Source organism: Megalobrama amblycephala, linkage group LG10, assembly GCF_018812025.1.
Source record: "Megalobrama amblycephala isolate DHTTF-2021 linkage group LG10, ASM1881202v1, whole genome shotgun sequence".
Lineage (NCBI taxonomy): Eukaryota > Metazoa > Chordata > Actinopteri > Cypriniformes > Xenocyprididae > Megalobrama > Megalobrama amblycephala.
Genome location: NC_063053.1, coordinates 14,653,998 through 14,671,422, shown reverse-complemented (window position 1 = coordinate 14,671,422; position 17,425 = coordinate 14,653,998). Strand labels below are relative to the sequence as shown.

At 37.7% G+C, this 17,425-nt stretch overlaps 2 protein-coding genes across 6 annotated transcripts in view; one reads left to right on the top strand and one right to left on the bottom strand.

Moving 5' to 3' along the window:
• pik3ap1 (phosphoinositide-3-kinase adaptor protein 1) overlaps positions 1–6,591 on the bottom strand; it is a 19,054-nt gene extending 12,463 nt beyond the window's left edge. For 2 of the 5 annotated variants that reach the window (XM_048204763.1, XM_048204767.1), the window contains exons 1-2: positions 6,558–6,591; positions 158–577 (exon numbers count right to left, since the gene is read on the bottom strand). In XM_048204763.1, coding sequence (XP_048060720.1) covers positions 158–577; positions 6,558–6,576 — 439 coding nt within the window. In that variant the 5' untranslated portion in view covers positions 6,577–6,591. The other 3 variants (XM_048204765.1, XM_048204766.1, XM_048204764.1) reach the window with 3 other exon arrangements.
• On the top strand, positions 6,053–17,425 carry LOC125276856 (kinesin family binding protein). Its single transcript, XM_048204768.1, has 7 exons — positions 6,053–6,490; positions 6,605–6,703; positions 13,168–13,247; positions 13,328–13,511; positions 14,658–14,751; positions 16,003–16,115; positions 16,212–17,425. Exons 1-7 carry the CDS (start codon positions 6,053–6,055, stop codon positions 17,088–17,090), a joined length of 1,887 nt encoding a protein of 628 aa, XP_048060725.1. The 3' UTR covers positions 17,091–17,425.

Here is a 17,425-nt window from a genome sequence, read left to right as displayed (position 1 = left end):
ATAGCTGAATACAACACATAATCCTTAAAATTTTATTCATGTGCATTCTTTTGCTGTTGTTGTTGTTGTTAGAGGTGAACAAAAGTACAAGTATTCATATGTTCTTATGCTGAATGAGACATATACTGCCAGAGCATACAGTACAAAGAATACGTACCATCATCAATGCACTCGAGGACAGCAGACACATATACTGATGGTTCATCTTCTGAATTGAGCTTTCTCCAATGTTCCCAGTGTTCAAAATAGTCCGCTGACACCTGCCTTTCTGATATACCACACAAAAAGGCAACAACTTTGTGAGGAGGCTGAAGAAGATCCCGGAAAGTGTCCTGCACGTCTGGTTCATGCTGCATGTCCAAGAACGCAGTAGTGAGCAAAAGTATGATGCACTTGCTGGAGCCAAACAGCTCGTGATTTTTCAGCCAAATCTGTTCATTCACATCACACAGAATGACGGAGCCCTCCAGAAAGTTACATGATGTGGCCAAGATTTGCTGTAGATACTCGGCCCATTCGCTGGCCTCACTGGTATGAACAATTAACACCTCACACATTGTGGAGTATCCAGGACTTTCTGCAAAACAGTGGATAATAAATGTACATAAATGCTTTTAATATTAATAAAAGACAAATTCACAAGACTCTTCATAATTTAAGATAATTTAATGCTTAATCAACTACAAATAAAAGCTATGGGAATGTGAAAGAAACTCATTTATGTTTGCATTCAAATCTAAACCTGTCACTAGAATTGATTAATTCGTCATTATTTCAGTGCTAAAATATAATTAGTTAGCAGTGAAACAAAGCACACTGCAAACAACTGGTTTATTTGCTGATTAATGAATTAGTGAGGAACTGAACTCCTGGCTTGTTGCAGATGCTAAATGTTGAGCTAGACACTTTGTCATACGATGATTGAGAAATAAGTTGGTTTTGTCAATCAAAAATACATCAACCTTAAAATTAGTCATCTTTAGTCTCCTAAAAATGCTCTATAAATAACACTCTGACATAGTTTATGTGTACAAATAAAGGTGAAGTTTTAAAAACACATGATATGAATGCAGATTTTCCCAGTGGAACTTTATGAATCGGGCTTGCTGACAATTAAATAACAGCAAAGTCAGGAGGACCGTCTACTATGACCCACATCAACAATACTGAGGCGATCAAATGATCAACAAATAGCATAAAAATGTGAAACTGTCTGTATATCTGTGTGTCTGTCTTGCTTGTAATGTAATCTAAGATCAATTCATTTTCATAGACTTTCTCTGGAAACTACTTTAGGATTTCCACATCATTAGTTACTGTACAGTACTCCTCTGAACACAGTCGACTTTGCACTGAGTCAGAGTACACACTTCAAATAGATATATGCCAAAAAGGAAATGCGATTAAGCTACTTTATGTTATGTGCCGAATTTATTTTAAAAATGTAGTTTTTTTTAATTATTATTATTTTTATTATTATTTCCCACAAAGCTGATTCCTAACATTGAATGTTAAAGCACAACCACAGGAAGATTTCTTATTCAACTTCCTTGTTGCTTTCACCAAAACTATTATTTTGCATCAACACTGCTTACATGTCATCTTTAACATTTTCAAACAAAAACTTCTGGCAACAATCTATTCAAATAATCAATTCAAATTCAAAAACTAATTCAAAACTCCAATTCTTATATCTTCTTAGTTTGGTCTTAAGGTTAATTGTTCAGTCGTAACATTTTAAAGTCAATAAACGAGATCTACATTTAAAATTGGCTCACCTTGATTCTTGTGATAAGACTCCAGGGTTGTAATAAACAGTGCCTTGTTTCAGGGACTGTAAAGTGGCTGCACCTTCCCACTGTGGCTTTCTACTGTTCTACGTTCTCTGTCTATAGCTTCTGATCAAAATAAGTATCGTATTTGACTGTGGTACATGACCGATTTGCCTTCAGCCCATGACTTACATCTACTAAAAGAAACAGTCCATTTCCTGATGGTGGGCGGTGGCGTCACTTCCTAAAATACTCTGCAAGTGCCTAAATTCACACAGACAGAGCTGCTGTAGGCCGTTGTGACTCTATAAAACAGTAAGAAAAATTCCAGACAACTTAAATGCAGAAGTTCAGTAAAACTTCACTGTATGACCTATAAAACAGCCAGACCATTCATAAAACGTGTGCACAGTATAGTATCCACAGTATACATTTTTAAGTTGCCACTTGAGATTCTCAAGAACGACATCCACACAAAATATCTTGATTACAACTCAATAATGTTTCATTTCAACTTCTTTTTTTTTCTTTTGTCTGAAATTTACCCCAGCTTAAACCACCTGTTTTATTTCGGTAACACTTTAAAATAAGGTCTCATTTGTTCACAGTAGATACATTTAGGATGTTAGCTAAAATGAACTATCAATTAGCAGCATATTTTTATAGCCTAATCTTTTTGTAATGTTACTGAATAAAAACACAAATTTTCATTTTTTTGTTCATGTTAGTTCACATTGTATTGACGTATGTTAACAGATACAACTTTTGATTTTTAAAAATGTATTAGTATGTTGAAATTTACATGACCAAAGATTAACAAATGAAACCTTATTGTAAAGTTTTTCCTTATTTCCTGATTTGGAGCCCAAGCTGTTAATGATAGTAGGAGTGCACTGCAATTCTACTGTAACTGGCATTTAATTGTTTAACTATGTATGGTCAAATACAGAAACAATGCAAAACCACTGTAAAGTTCCTATTAAAAGCTTGCCAGTGCTATTATTCAGCCTATTATTGACTAAAAGGAGGAAACAAAACACTGCAGTTTCTGCTGTGTTCCAGGTACATTTGAGTCAGGTTACAGCCAAATGTTGAAGTGAAACATACATTATGAGACTAAAGTGGAGATAAATTAAGACACAAGCAGTAACCACACTTACAACATCAAAATTCACTACATGAATCTTCCCAAGTAAGCAATATAGGCAACATTTCTATGGTTATATCTACAGGAAACATTTCGATGAGATCTGATAGGTCAGTGACCAGAAACCCTTGTTGTGTCACTGACCCCATGAGAGGTTATAACAGGATGTCTTCTCTGCTCTGTTGTATTCTCGTAATTGTGAACTTCTTTAGTTTAGTGATGTAAAACTAGAATGGTAGGAGTTAGAAGAAAGTACCACCTTGTAGGGACTGCATGGGAAGGATGTTCTGAAATGGCCATAGGGCACATTTGAATTAAAAGGGTGGCTGATTATGATTTCACTTTTTTAACTTTAGTTAGTGTGTAATATTGTTAGAGCTTAAAAGTTACGACGCTCAAAGTTCAATGCAAAGGGAGATATATTCTTTTAAAGAATTCTCTGTTTAAGGATTACAACAAACGGCTGGTAGGGACAAGCTAACGAGCTTCTTCCCAGGTCAGTGACATCACTAATCCTAAAATTTACATAAACCCTTCCCCGAAAACACACAACAAAGGCCATGTTGGGCTGCTTTAGAGAAGTGGAAGAGTTGTTGTAGTAGAGTGTTTTGCCATACCATCATTTTACGTCGGACTGCTTCACAATCGAGGGTCAATTCAACGCTGGATTTGCACAAAAGATTAACATGACGGCACATGCTAGTCGACGAGTAGCTACATAAATTTATCCACTAACCGTTCAGAAATGTCCAGATCCATTCTATAAGTTGTAACTTCTTCCTGAGTCTCTCCATCAGTGTCCGACTCCGGTTTAAATAATGTAAGGCTGAACACCGTTACTGACAATCGTCATTTTGGCTGCGTGAGATTCTCCTGCTTTGTTGTTGTTGAGCAACCGAAGCGTGAGCTGTTAAAGCTCCGTCCTCTTCTGGAAAGTGGGCCGGGAGCAGCAGCTCATTTGCATTTAAAGGGACACACACAAAAATGGCTTTTTTCCTCACACCCAAATAGGGGCAAATTTGACAAGCTATAATAAATGATCTGTGGGGTATTTTGAGCTGAATCTTCACAGACACATTCTGGGAACACCAGAGACTTATATTACATCTTGTAAAAAGGGAATTATAGGTCCCCTTTGACATATCTGATGTTGATCTGAACATATCTGATTACATGTAAACATGTCATGTCAATAGTATAACAGACACAAAAGCTACCTATTAAAAAGTGTCCAGCTCATCTTGTTGATCAAACTTTATAAAATTGGCTATTGAATTTATAATTTTGGGAAACATGAGTGTCATTTTCATTTTAATTGCTGTTAACACCAACAAGGTAAACAGCAATTCAACAAAACCCAACAGCTGTTGCACTTTGGTGTTTGTTGGCTGACCAGCTAAATATTCAAAAAGTGTCAACCACATTGGCATGTGTAATTGCTGACATGCTAGAGAGTAAGCTAAACCACCTACAGGCCAGTTTGGCCTTTTACAGCAAGGATTTTAAGGCAAGACATTATACAGATAAAACCATTGTTTTTTCATTCACTGGTCATTTTTGAAAGTTTGTGCTATTTTGCTTCCATAACATGTCTTCTTTCAGACCACTGGGGGAAAAAAAAACATCTAAAATACACATTTAAGTGTTTATGTTACACTTTATCAATTTGCATCTGTAGATTTCATTTACAATACCTTTAAAGGCTGTTTTCTCAGAAAGTGTTTTTTTTTTGTCTCATGTAAGCCAAAAATTCAGTAGCTCTTACATATTCCAAACTTTCCAGGATTATTATTCTGCACGTATTGAGAGGGGTTTATTGCCTGATTTATATATATATTTTTTTTTTCTGGCTGTTGACAGTATTAGCTTATTTATAGAGTGATAATGAGATATATAAAAGAATCCCCTTTGTAAAAAGAAAGTTAACTCTAATATGTCAAAAAAATGAAACAAGAATTTGGACCTGAACTTGGCTTTATCCGATGTTCAGATTTCTGTTCTGGAAATGTATGCAAATTAGTGCATATGTAATTAGATAATGCCTTATTTGTGTCTTTAAACATACATTTCAGAAAACTTGTAATACAGAACAATTGTTCTAATGTAAAGAATTTTTTATATATTGTGATATCTATGACTTATTTTTACCCTATTCACCTGTATAATGTCTTGCATTAAACCAGCAGGGATATCTCACTGTGTTCATGTATTATTGTATATTGTAACAGCTCATGCTTTCAGTTTTTTTCCCATGTCAAAGTGATGCAAACAAGGCCTGTCCCAATACCCATACAAGACTGCACCAGATAAGTGCCATCTCTAATAATGCTTTGAGATGAGTATGTGTATTTTGTAAAATGTTTGCGGCTTTTTATCACTCAAGTTAGAAGCAACACAATTAAATTGCCATCTTTTAGCTAACTAAATTAGATATTTAGGTTTAGGAGATTATTTTAAAGTGCAAAGTTTATTAAAAATCAAAATGCGGAAACAAAGCTCTGTAAAATCAGTACTTGCAGTGTGTCCCATCAGTTAACCAAAAGTTATACACACACTTGAGGTCTTCATGCACACTTGAACAGTTTGGCCACTAACGGGAAATGCGTCATGTTATAAACAGGCCAGTGGTCAAGTGCAAAGACCACAAGTATGGGTGTTGGGATAGGCCCTATAAATAAACAATTCACCTGTCATATCCGCCAACTCAGAGGAAGTACAAGTAGCCTGCTAGACTGTGACATACACTGACCTATAGATAGCGCCAGAGTATCTGGAAGGGAGAGAGCGACAGTGAACCGAGGAATGCACATCAAGAGTTAATGACAAGAATAAAATAGAGTGGTGCAGGGATGATGTATTTTTGTAGGACATAACCCAGAAACGAGTTAGCATTTTAGCACTTCCGGTTCCACAAAATACATCATTAATACCCTCTTGTGATTTTTTTTTACCTTATCTTGTAAAAGGCAGTTGCTAACAAGTGGATAAATGGGACTACAGAGGTTGTTGGGTCATTAAACGTCATGAGCCGAACAGGTAAACTCATCTACTCACTAGTCCACTTTCACTGCCTTGTAATCACGCTTCATCACTGACCTCTCCTGGTGAACACTTGTCATTGCTCGGGGAAAACATGGCTGCCAACCAGAGCTCTGAGTGGAAGGTGGTGTGCGAGAAATTTCGCCTGGCCCAGGAACTCTCCGAAATAGAGTCGAGAAAAGACCCTGAGAATAACCCTTTCCGATCGAAATACAAAGCTAGAGATCTGTTGAAGGAAATCCTCTGTTCTTTGAAAAAAATCGAGGAGGAGGGCGAGGCTGACAATGAAGCTGATGATTCCAGGCAGATGGTGGATGGAGAACCGGAGAATGATTTTGGGAAAGCGTATGTTGGAGACTCTCCGGCCGGTCTGCGAGCAGCGAGGCTCGCGGTGGTGCAGTACTATCTCGGCGTGAACCACATAGAGACCGAGGAGCTCTCAGCTGGAGAGCAGCATCTGATGAACTGCATGAAACTCATTGACAAGTGCACAACAACACGGGAGAACGTCTCGCTATTCATACAGGCCCGGGTAAATATACACTGCATTTCCTTCTAAAAGTTTCATATATTTAAAAAAAATGTGCAGTGTAGCTTACTTTTTATCTTCTGCGCCATGGTGTATGACGTGTTGTGTTTTTGACAGAATCAGCTCGGCATTTTGTGGGCGGGAAGAGATGAGATTGAAAAAGCACAAGGATTTCTGGAGACTGCTGAATCAATGTATTTGCTCTATATGAAAGAGGTGTGTGTGGTATGATTTTGCTAAACCAACTGTCTGCATTTTTTTTAACTGCATTTTTGTGCATCATACGTGATTTCCGCTTGACGTCACTGTGACGTGTCCTTTTAGCATTGTCTGTTAGTTTTATGTACATACATATAAACATTAGAGTTGTGTCCAAAATGACATACTAGTATGCACTGTGTACTCAACCGTATAGCGTTTGAATTTTATAAGATTATTTTTGTCATTCAATAGCAGTCTGTTGGCCCCTCGACTATGTAAAGAGGGCTGCGACAACATTCAACACTTCATTTTTTGTCCAGTTAATTAATACATATTTCAGGTATTTGAAATATACTTTTTCTTTTTTTCAATTTTCAGTATGAACAGAATACTCGCACTATACAACAAAACGGCATGGAATAGTGTATAAGTATGCAAATTGTGACTCATCTGAGTTGTGTCCCATATGACGCACTAGACGCTATGCCAGGGCTGGGCCCTTGAAATCCAATTTCCTGCAGAGTTTAGCCCCAACCTTTATCAAACTCACATGCCTGTAGCTTTTAGTAATCCTTTCAGGTGCCATAGAATTTTAATTTACCTTGGCATAGTTGAATAACAAGAGTTCAGTACATGGAAATGACATACAGTGAGTCTCAAACACCATTGTTTCCTCCTTCTTGTGTAAATCTCATTTGTTTAAAAGACCTTCGAAGAACAGGCGAATCTCAACATAACACCGACTGTTACGCAACAGTTGGGATCATTAATATGTACGCCCCCAATATTTGCATATGCCAGCCCATGTTCAAAGCATTAGACAAGCCAGTATTAACATCTGGAGTAGCACAGCTGAATCGTCAGACTTTATGCAGGTAAGCAAGCAAGGACAATAGCGAAAAATGGCAGATGGAGCAATAATAACTGACATGATCCATGATAACATGATATTTTTAGTGATATTTGTAAATTGTCTTTCTAAATGTTTTGTTAGCATGTTGCTAATGTACTGATAAATGTGGTTAAAGTTACCATCTTTTCTTACTGTGTTCACGGAGACGAGTCATGTCGTTATTTTCATTTTTTAAACACTTACAGTCTGTATAATTCATAAACACAATTTCGTTCTTTATAAATCTCTCCAACAGTGTGTAATGTTAGCTTTAGCCCGTTAGCCATGGAGCACAGCCTCATAAATACCATACTTACATAATTGGGTATGCTGCATGACGATCACTTTGTAAAGATCCATTTTGAGGGTTATATTAGCTCTGTGAACTTTGTTTATGCAATGTATTATAGAGTCGCGAGCTTGGGGGCGGGGAGCGCGAGCATTTAAAGGGGAAGCACGCTGAATCGGCGCATATTGAATTATGCCCCAAAATAGGCTGTTAAAAAAATGAATAAAAAAATCTTTAGGGTATTTTGAGTTGAAACTTCACAGACACATTCAGGGGACACCTTAGACTTATATTACATCTTGTGAAAAAGCATTCTAGGGCACCTTTAAGACTTTTGTTGCATCCAAAAGCTTTGCCAGCTGACTTGTTGCCTCGCTGTTCTATCAGTCAATGACTTTGTAGGCAGTGTTTGTGCATGAGGGGTACCTCATGAAACAAATTTTGGACAAGTTTAGGAATAGGAATGTTGTCCCATTCTTATCTAATACAGGCTTCTAGTTGCTCAACTGTCTTAGGTCTTCTTTGTCACATCTTCCTCTTTATGATGCGCCAAATGTTTTCTATGGGTGAAAGATCTGGACTGCAGGCTGGCCATTTCAGTACCCGGATCCTTCTTCTACGCAGCCATGATGTTGTAATTGATGCAGTATGTGGTCTGGCATTGTCATGTTGGAAAATGCAAGGTCTTGCCTGAAAGAGACGACGTCTGGATGGGAGCATATGTTGTTCTAGAACTTGGATATACCTTTCAGCATTGATGGTGCCTTTCCAGATGTGTAAGCTGCCCATGCCACACGCACTTTTGCAACCCCATACCATCAGAGATGCAGGCTTCTGAACTGAGCGCTGATAACAACTTGGGTTGTCCTTGTCCTCTTTAGTCCGGATGACATGGCGTCCCAATTTTCCAAAAAGAACTTCAAATTTTGATTCGTCTGACCACAGAACAGTTTTACACTTTGCCACAGTCTATTTTAAATGAGCCTTGGCCCAGAGAAAATGCCTGCGCTTCTGGATCATGTTTAGATATGGCTTCTTTTTTGATCTATAGAGTTTTAGCCGGCAACGACGAATGGCACGGTGGATTGTGTTCACTGACAATGTTTTCTGGAAGTATTCCTGAGCCCATGTTGTGATTTCCATTACAGTAGCATTCCTGTATGTGATGCAGTGCCGTCTAAGGGCCCGAAGATCACGGGCATCCAGTATGGTTTTCCGGCCTTGACCCTTACGCACAGAAATTGTTCCAGATTCTCTGAATCTTTGGATGATATTATGCACTGTAGATGATGATAACTTCAAACTCTTTGTAATGTTTCTCTGAGAAACTCCTTTCCGAATAGTGCTCCACTATTTTTTGCTGCAGCATTGGGGGAATTGGTGATCCTCTGCCCATATTTACTTCTGAGAGACACTGCCACTCTGAGAGGCTCTTTTTATACCCAATCATGTTGCCAATTGACCTAATAAGTTGCAGATTGGTCCTCCAGCTGTTCCTTATATGTACATTTAACTTTTCCGGCCTCTTATTGCTACCTGTCCCATCTTTTTTGGAATGTGTAGCTCTCATGAAACCCAAAATGAGCCAATATTTCAAAATGTCTCACTTTCAACATTTGATATGTTATCTATATTCTATTGTAAATAAAATATAAGTTTATGAGATTTGTAAATTATTGCATTCCTTTTTTGTTCACAATTTGTACAGTGTCCCAACTTTTTGGGATTGGGTTTGTACAACAAAATTGAGAAAGCTTTGGTGATAACTAAGCACATATTATTAAGCAAAAAATGTATTGCTAGAAATTACATCAAAAGTGGAAAATATTGTTCAGAAACATACATTTACACAAGGGATGGGCAACTTCAGTCCTGGAGGGCCTGCAGAGTTTAGCTCCAACACTGATTAAAAACTCACCTGCCTATAACTTTCAAATAATCCTCAAGACATTGATTAGCTTGTTCAAGTGTGTTTGATTAGGGTTGCAGCTAAACTCTGCAGGACAGGGCCGAAGTTGCCCATCCCTGATTTATACACAAACTGACCACTGACCACCAACTACAACTTTCAGACAGCATCTTTATTTTTTAGCTTAACTGTCACAGAATGGAACGCACAGGATTGTGGGATATCAAAGGCAGTGAAAAATCGATCAGATGAAGGTATCTCAGGAGACAGGAAGTGAAGCTAAGATTTTAATCAGAAGTGCCTTTATACCTTCCTACCTTGGAATGCATCCTCCGAAGGCAGCATTTTTAGGCTTTCGGATGCAGCCCTTGGTTAGCTTGTACAGGTGTGTTTAATTAAGGTTAGAGCATAAATCTGCAAGAAATGTGGATCTCGGGGGGTCCAGAGTTTCCCAACCCTGCACTATGCACTCATTGTGTACCCTATTGTTTTTCTGGAAAAAAAGTCTTCTCCTCTTTGCAAAAAAATCACTCATGTCATTGCGTTTCAGATACCAAATCTTAGACTTCATTGGCTTGAGACAACAAAGCCCATATGCTTGCAGAACATCTAAAATTCTCAACAACTCTCTAATTTATAGTTTTTAACCAGTGACCTCATAAACAGGTGTTTGAAACATTTTCTATTTGACTCATCTTCAACTGGTCTGCCCAGTTGTTTTATGATATGATTGGTTCTTCATATGTGCAAGTCAGCAAACCCCCTCCTCTGTTTCTGGGCAAAGCAAATTGGATTTACTTCAGCTTGTTGCTCAAGTCATGAGCAAATAATCATAGCTTTTAATTTCTTAAACAACCATGTATTAAGATGTATCATGGCCATATTCCAGAATGACAATGTCAAGATTCATCAGGCTCAAATTGTGAAAGAATTGTTGGGAGGGAGCATGAAGAATCATTTTCACACATGAATTGGCACTGACCTTAGTGTAAGTTTTTGGGATGTGCTGAAAGAGACTTTACAGAGTGCTCACCTCTTGCATTGTCAATACAACATCTTGACCAAAAATGTATGCACCTCTTGATGGAAATAAACGTTGTGAAGTTATTTCCATCAAGAGGTGCATCGATTTTGGTAATAATAATAATAATTTCTTGGGGTTTTTTTGTTTGTTTTTTTTTTTTTTATTAATTTTTGTCTGTCTCTTAGTCTTTGTCCTACACACCCATCTATTACCCGCAGGTGTGCAAGGTTAATTGTTCAGTTATGATTAAATAAAGGTGCCCAAGAATGCTTTTTCACAAGATGTAATATAAGTCTAAGGTGTCTCCTGAATGTGTCTGAAGTTTCAGCTCAAAATACCCCATAGATTTTTTTAAATAAATTTTTTTAACTGCCTATTTTGGGGCATCATTAACAATGCACTGATTTACACTCGGCGCCGCCCCCTTAAATCGCGTGCTCCCTGCCACATGAGCTGTCGACTATATTACAGCGCATTTACAAAGTTCACACAGCTAATATAACCCTCAAATGGATCTTTACAAGATGTTCGTCATGCACGCTGTATGCATGCTTCGAATTATGTGAGTAAAGTATTTATTTGGATGTTAACGTTTTATTCTGAGTGAATTTGAGGCTGTCCTCCGTGGCTAACGGCTAATGCTACACTGTTGGAGAGGTTTATAAAGAATGAAGTTGTGTTTATGCATTATACAGACTGCAAGTGTTTAAAAAATGAAAATAGTGACGGCTCTTGTCTCCGTGAATACAGTAAGAAACGATGGTAACTTTAACCTCATTTAACAGTACATTAGCAACATGCTAACGAAACATTTAGAAAGACAATTTACAAATATCAGTAAAAATATCATGCTATCATGCATTATGTCAGTTATTATTGCTCCATCTGCCATTTTTCGCTGTTGTTCTTGTTTAACTAGTCTGATGATTCGGCTGTGTGCAGCTCCAGACGTTGATACTGGCTTGTGTAATCCCTTGAACATGGGCTGGCATTATGCAAATATTGTAACAAATACTGTTACGTAACAGTCGGTGTTATGTTGAGATTCGCCTGTTCTTCGGAGGTCTTTTAAACAAATGAGATTTATATAAGAAGGAGGAAACAATGGGGTTTGAGACTCACTGTATGTCTTTTCCATGTACTGAACTCTTGTTATTTAACTATGCCAAGGTAAATTCAATTTTTGAATCTAGGGCACCTATAAAAATTTCCTTCACAGTGTGTATACTACAGTCTCTGGGAACAAGGCATCCTGGACACCAATATTTTTACGATTCATAAAATATGAATCGCTGTCTGGCCATCTGGGATTTTGGTATGGAGATAAAGGTTAGGATCGTGATTTTTCGGTAGTTTATATTAGTGTATATTAGTACGCTGATCGAGCATTTTGAGCTGGAAATGGTGATGCATGACATCAGACTTAACGAGTGGGTTTTCAGTGTGAACACTACTCATACCTATGACTCATACTGTTTATTTATTTATTCCAAAAATGGCATAGAATATTGCAGAAGTCTGTGAATTGAGATACTCCTACTGATTTCTTTATAAAAAAAACACCATTTATTAACATTAAAGTCGGCATGAACAGAAATTGCAATCATTTTTTTCCTCCTATGATATAGATCCATATATCTGTGTGAAATGGCTTCTCAAACGAGCAAAAAAACATATAGAACGGGACTTGATTTTGTCAATTAGGAATTGATTGGATTGATGTTTGATATCTCATGTAAAGTGACAGGTTGTCCCACCCTTACACTGGAAAAAAAAAACACATCATCAGAAAAGAGATGTTATTGCAAGCAGGAGGGGAATTTTTTTTTTTTTTTTTACAAAGGCACATGAGTTACAAAAAATAATAATATGTGCATGCCAGATAAGTCATTTATAATAAATACTATTCCATAAATGTCATTTATTGATTTCATGGTGACTTTAATAGTCATATTAATATATTTCATATTTTGGAGGTTTTCATGTATACAAATTATGTATTATTTATTTCTACTGTGTGTGTGGTTCACTCAAGCAGTAGCATTATCATAACTTTATGGCTAACTAAACTTTTTTTCAAGTAGCCACTTTATCTCTTTTAGCCTAATTGTGTATTATATTTTATATATATTATTTTTTTTCATGGCTCTCTGGAATACTTAATTCTGATTGGTCAGTAGCTATATTCAACAGTCATTAATTTATCAGTAAGGGCTGTTGTCTATGACAACACTGTATAATTGACCACTTATCTGGTAAACTTGTTTCCTACATAGTTTCACTTGTCTCTCTGCAGTCTCTACAAACTACTAATAAATACATGTTGATGTTTTGTGCTGACATTTGTTCCCTTTATGCATATTAGGATGGTCAGCCACCACTGGATCTTCAAGACTTTTTTGTGCCAGAGGGAGAAGAATTATCTCAACAAGAGAAGATAAGAAGGTAATATCCCTCCCCCTAATTCTGCTTTATAAAATATTATTGTGGTTCCAGAAATGTTTTATCCCGTTATGTGCCAACAGGTTCGAAATGGCTTATACGCACACACTTTATTACTTGGCTCAAGTCTACAAGAATCTGCAGCAGTATGAGAGAGCTGGACAGTACTGTCACAGTACACTACAGAGGCAGCTGGAGTACAAGCAGTTTGTGCCACTCGAGTGGGCTATTAATGCAGCCACACTGTCACAATACTACATCACCAAGGTAAAGTAACTGAGTACATGTAATTGACAAGTACACGATACAGTGTGTGATGCATGGAGTTTATGATCAAGCTCAGAGGATATTTTTTCTTTGTGTGTTAATCTTTCAACCTTAAAGGGTTAGTTCACCCAAAAATGAAAATTGGCCCTTGATTTACTCACCCTCAAGCTATCCTAGGTGTATATGACTATCTTCTTTCAGACAAACACAATCAGAATTATATTAAAAAATATCCTGGCTCTTCCAAGCTTTATAATGATAGTGATTGACACTTGAGATTTTGAAGACCAAAAAAAGGGCATCCATCCATCCATCATGAAAGTATTCCACACGGCTCCAGGGGGTTAATAAAGGCCGTCTGAAGCGAAGTGATGGGGTTTTGTAAGAAAAATATTTTAAAATGTATAAATTATAATAATTGGCTTCCGGCAACGGTCGTATACGAGTCTAATTTCGGCGGAAGAGTGACCTCTGACCCGACGCATGACGTATTGACAAACAAGGAAGCTCAGAGGATAGAGCAAAACAAATCACCAATCACGAATTAGAAGTCTGAAATGAGAATTTTTAATGAAAAATGTCAGAGGATATAAGAAAATGATGAGCTTGAGTTTGTTGCCCAGCCTTTTTCATTTGAACCACAAGGGGCGTATACTCTTACCTATGCTTACGCTACTCCTACATCCTACATTAGGTCAGAGGTCACTCTTCCCCCAGAATTCGACTTGCATACCGCTGTTGCTGGAAGGAAGTTATTATAGTTTATAAAGTTTTAAATATGGATATTTTTCTTACTAAAACCCATCACTTCACTTCAGCAGGACTTTATTAACCCCCTGGAGCTTTGTGGATTACTTTTATGATGGATGGATTTTTTGGGCTTCGAGCACAATTCACTACCATTATAAAGATTGGAAGAGCCAGAATATTTTTTAATACAACTCCGATTCTGTTCGTCTGAAAGAAAATAAAAAGAAGTCATATAGTACACGTAGGATGGTTTGAGGGTGAGAAAATCATGGGATCATTTTCATTTTTGGGTGAACCATCCCTTAATCCCTTTAATGTGCATGTATTATCTTGACACTGTGATCAAGGCCCGAGGAATTCACTGTACAGTATGTCTGTCTTGTCACTGTATCACAGACACGGTACATGGAGGCTCGTCACTGTTTGGCTGCGGCTAGTGTCATTGCTACCCTTGCTGGAGAAATCCCCTCAGAGGCAGCTGCCAAAGAAAGTGGGTTTCTGCATGGTGTTTGACTGTTCAATCTTGTATATTGTTGGATATTGTGTATTTCCCTGCATTCCCATTGCTTTGCTGAATGCAATTTTGTGGTTGATTAATGAAAATGAAAAAAACTCCCTAATTTTAGGCAGTTCACTGGTGGCTGTTTTTAGTTTCACTGTATTTTGTATTTAGTTTCACTCGTAATACAACTGAAACTATGGTATTTAACACAATCTGTCTGTTATTGTAACACTCATGCCTGTCGGTTGATGTTTACATTGCTTCAGATCCTGAGGTTGTACAAACCTACACGCTGATATTTAGCAAGAGAGTCTTTGACCAACTATACTCTAACTTATAGAGATAACACTTTGGCCAGAAACAACATGGAACTAAAAAGGTTATATCTACTAAACATCTTTGAAAGTTGAAGATAAAAAGTGTTAAAAATGTTGCATTTGAAGCATGAGATTAATGGTGTTCACAAACACTGAGCCAATGTATTATGTAAACTACCAGTTTGGAGTCAGTACAGTTTTTAAAAAAGAAATTAATACTTTTTTTTTTCAGTAAATATGCATTAAATTGATCAAACATGACAGTAAAGACATTTATAATGTTACAAAATATTTCTATTTCACAAGTTCTGTTGTTTTGAACATTCTGTTCATCAGACATTTCTGGAAAAAAGTTTCACTGTGTCCTCAAAAATGTTAAGCAGCACAATTGTTTTCAACACTGATAATAATGAGAAATGTTTCTTGAGCAGAAAATCAGCATATTTGTCATGTGACACCACAGCCACAATAGTGCTGTATGACAGATGTATCGCTTTTATTACGTTTTTACTTTTATTCAAAATATTCACAAACTTGTTAGCTATGTCATCAACTACCTGATATTCCAATTCTCAAATACTTGTACGTAAATGTGTTTTGTCGTTTAAAAGCCTTTATAATGATCATGTTAGCTGATCTATAATGCGCGATGGGCACCGCCATGTTAGTTTGCGCCGCACTTCAGTGAATCGTATCTGGCAGATTTACAACACGACAATTCCTCCACTTCTCCCGAAATACATGAAAGTAAGTGGCCGTTAGATCAGCATAGCTGTCAAAAAACGGGACCCGTATGGGACCAATCATTTAGGCCCAATATAAGCGACGTCCCGGCTAATACGGGACAGTTGGCAACCCTACATGTATGTCTGAATTAAAGTATATGATGAATTACAATAAATTATTATTGATGTTCCCAAAGGTGAGGCTGAATGTGAAAAACGTGAAGAGCTGCTGCAGAAGCGAGCCGAAATTGCCAGATGCTGGATCAAATATTGCCTTAATCTTCTGCAAGATGCGAAAAAACTTCTTGAGGTAGCCTTCCTTTTTTCTTTTATGTTTTAAGAGTTTATGTACACACATTTACAGTTAATATTTTTACTTATATGAGCAATTTCTATTGCCACAAAGGATAATGTCGGAGAACTAGACTTAGATCGGCAGGACGAACTGAAGAGGGCACGTCGGAATGAAGAGGAGGAAAAAGAAAAGGGAAGAAAGAGCGCCATCCTTTTTGGTTCAAGTGATACTTTCGACTCTATTTGCAGCCTGGAAGAGAAAGTAAGCAGCATGCTTCCACTGGACTTTGAAGAAGCCCGTGGCATCTTCCTGGTGGGTCAAGGCTACGTAGCCCAGGCCAAAGAGTATTTCGCAATGGATGGTCACGTGACCGATCACATTGAGATCTTGCAGGACCATAGCGCTCTCTTCAAGGTCCTGGCATTCTTCGAACAGGATCTGGAACGGCGCTGTAAGATGCACAAGCGTCGCGTCGACTTGCTGGAGCCAATCTGCAAGGATTTGAATGCTCAGTACTACTTGTTAATATGCCGGCAACTGCAGTTTGAACTTGCAGAAACCTATTATGAGATGATGGACCTGAAGTTGGCTGTGGCCGACAAGCAGGATCAGCCAGACGTGCACACTATAAAGAAGTTTAACCACTTATGTTCCTCCTCTATGAAGTATTATCAGATGTTCCTTGACTCAATCCGCTCACCAGAGGGCAAGTTTCCTGAAAAGCTCGAGGATGACCTGCTGAGGCCGGCGTTGGTGGCCAAATTCCGTGTCGCCAGATTACAGTCCAAGCTTATTTCCAGTAACCTGGCTTCTCAACTGGAGAATCTCAGCCTCTCGCTGGAGTCGTACAACTTCTTGGTGAAATACTGCGAGGAGAATCCAGAAGCCAAGAATGCAGTTGAAACCGAGCTAGAGCTGAGTGTGGAGATGGCCTCCTTGCTTCCTCTGAAGATCAATAGAATTAGATCCAAAATGACCTCCTCCAACTAACACGCTGTTGAAAACACTGTATTGTGGCCCCTCACATAAATATGAACAACTGACTATTACACACTACCCCTTGTTTCATGCCACACCTAAATGTATCTAATGAGCCTTCACAGGACCACCTTGTAAGAAACTCGTTCAGCTTTTGAAACATTGATGTAACTGCATGATTTACAGTCATTAATTTATTTTCAAAGGACAATGTACAATTTTATTTTATGCCATGTGATGTTAAATTTCAAATATTATGATTGGTATGTTTAACAAGACCAATACGAAAAATATAACTGTACTAATATTAAAGCATTTTATGCCAATAAACAAGCTAAAAAACTTCA

Bases quoted from the DNA above. Each gene is read 5' to 3' on its own strand.
- LOC125276856 (XM_048204768.1), top strand. From the start codon at position 6,053: ATGGCTGCCAACCAGAGCTCTGAGTGGAAGGTGGTGTGCGAGAAATTT. The intron at 6,704-13,167 runs GTGTGTGTGGTA...TATGCATATTAG, and splicing joins ATTTGCTCTATATGAAAGAG to GATGGTCAGCCACCACTGGA. The intron at 13,248-13,327 runs GTAATATCCCTC...ATGTGCCAACAG, and splicing joins CAACAAGAGAAGATAAGAAG to GTTCGAAATGGCTTATACGC.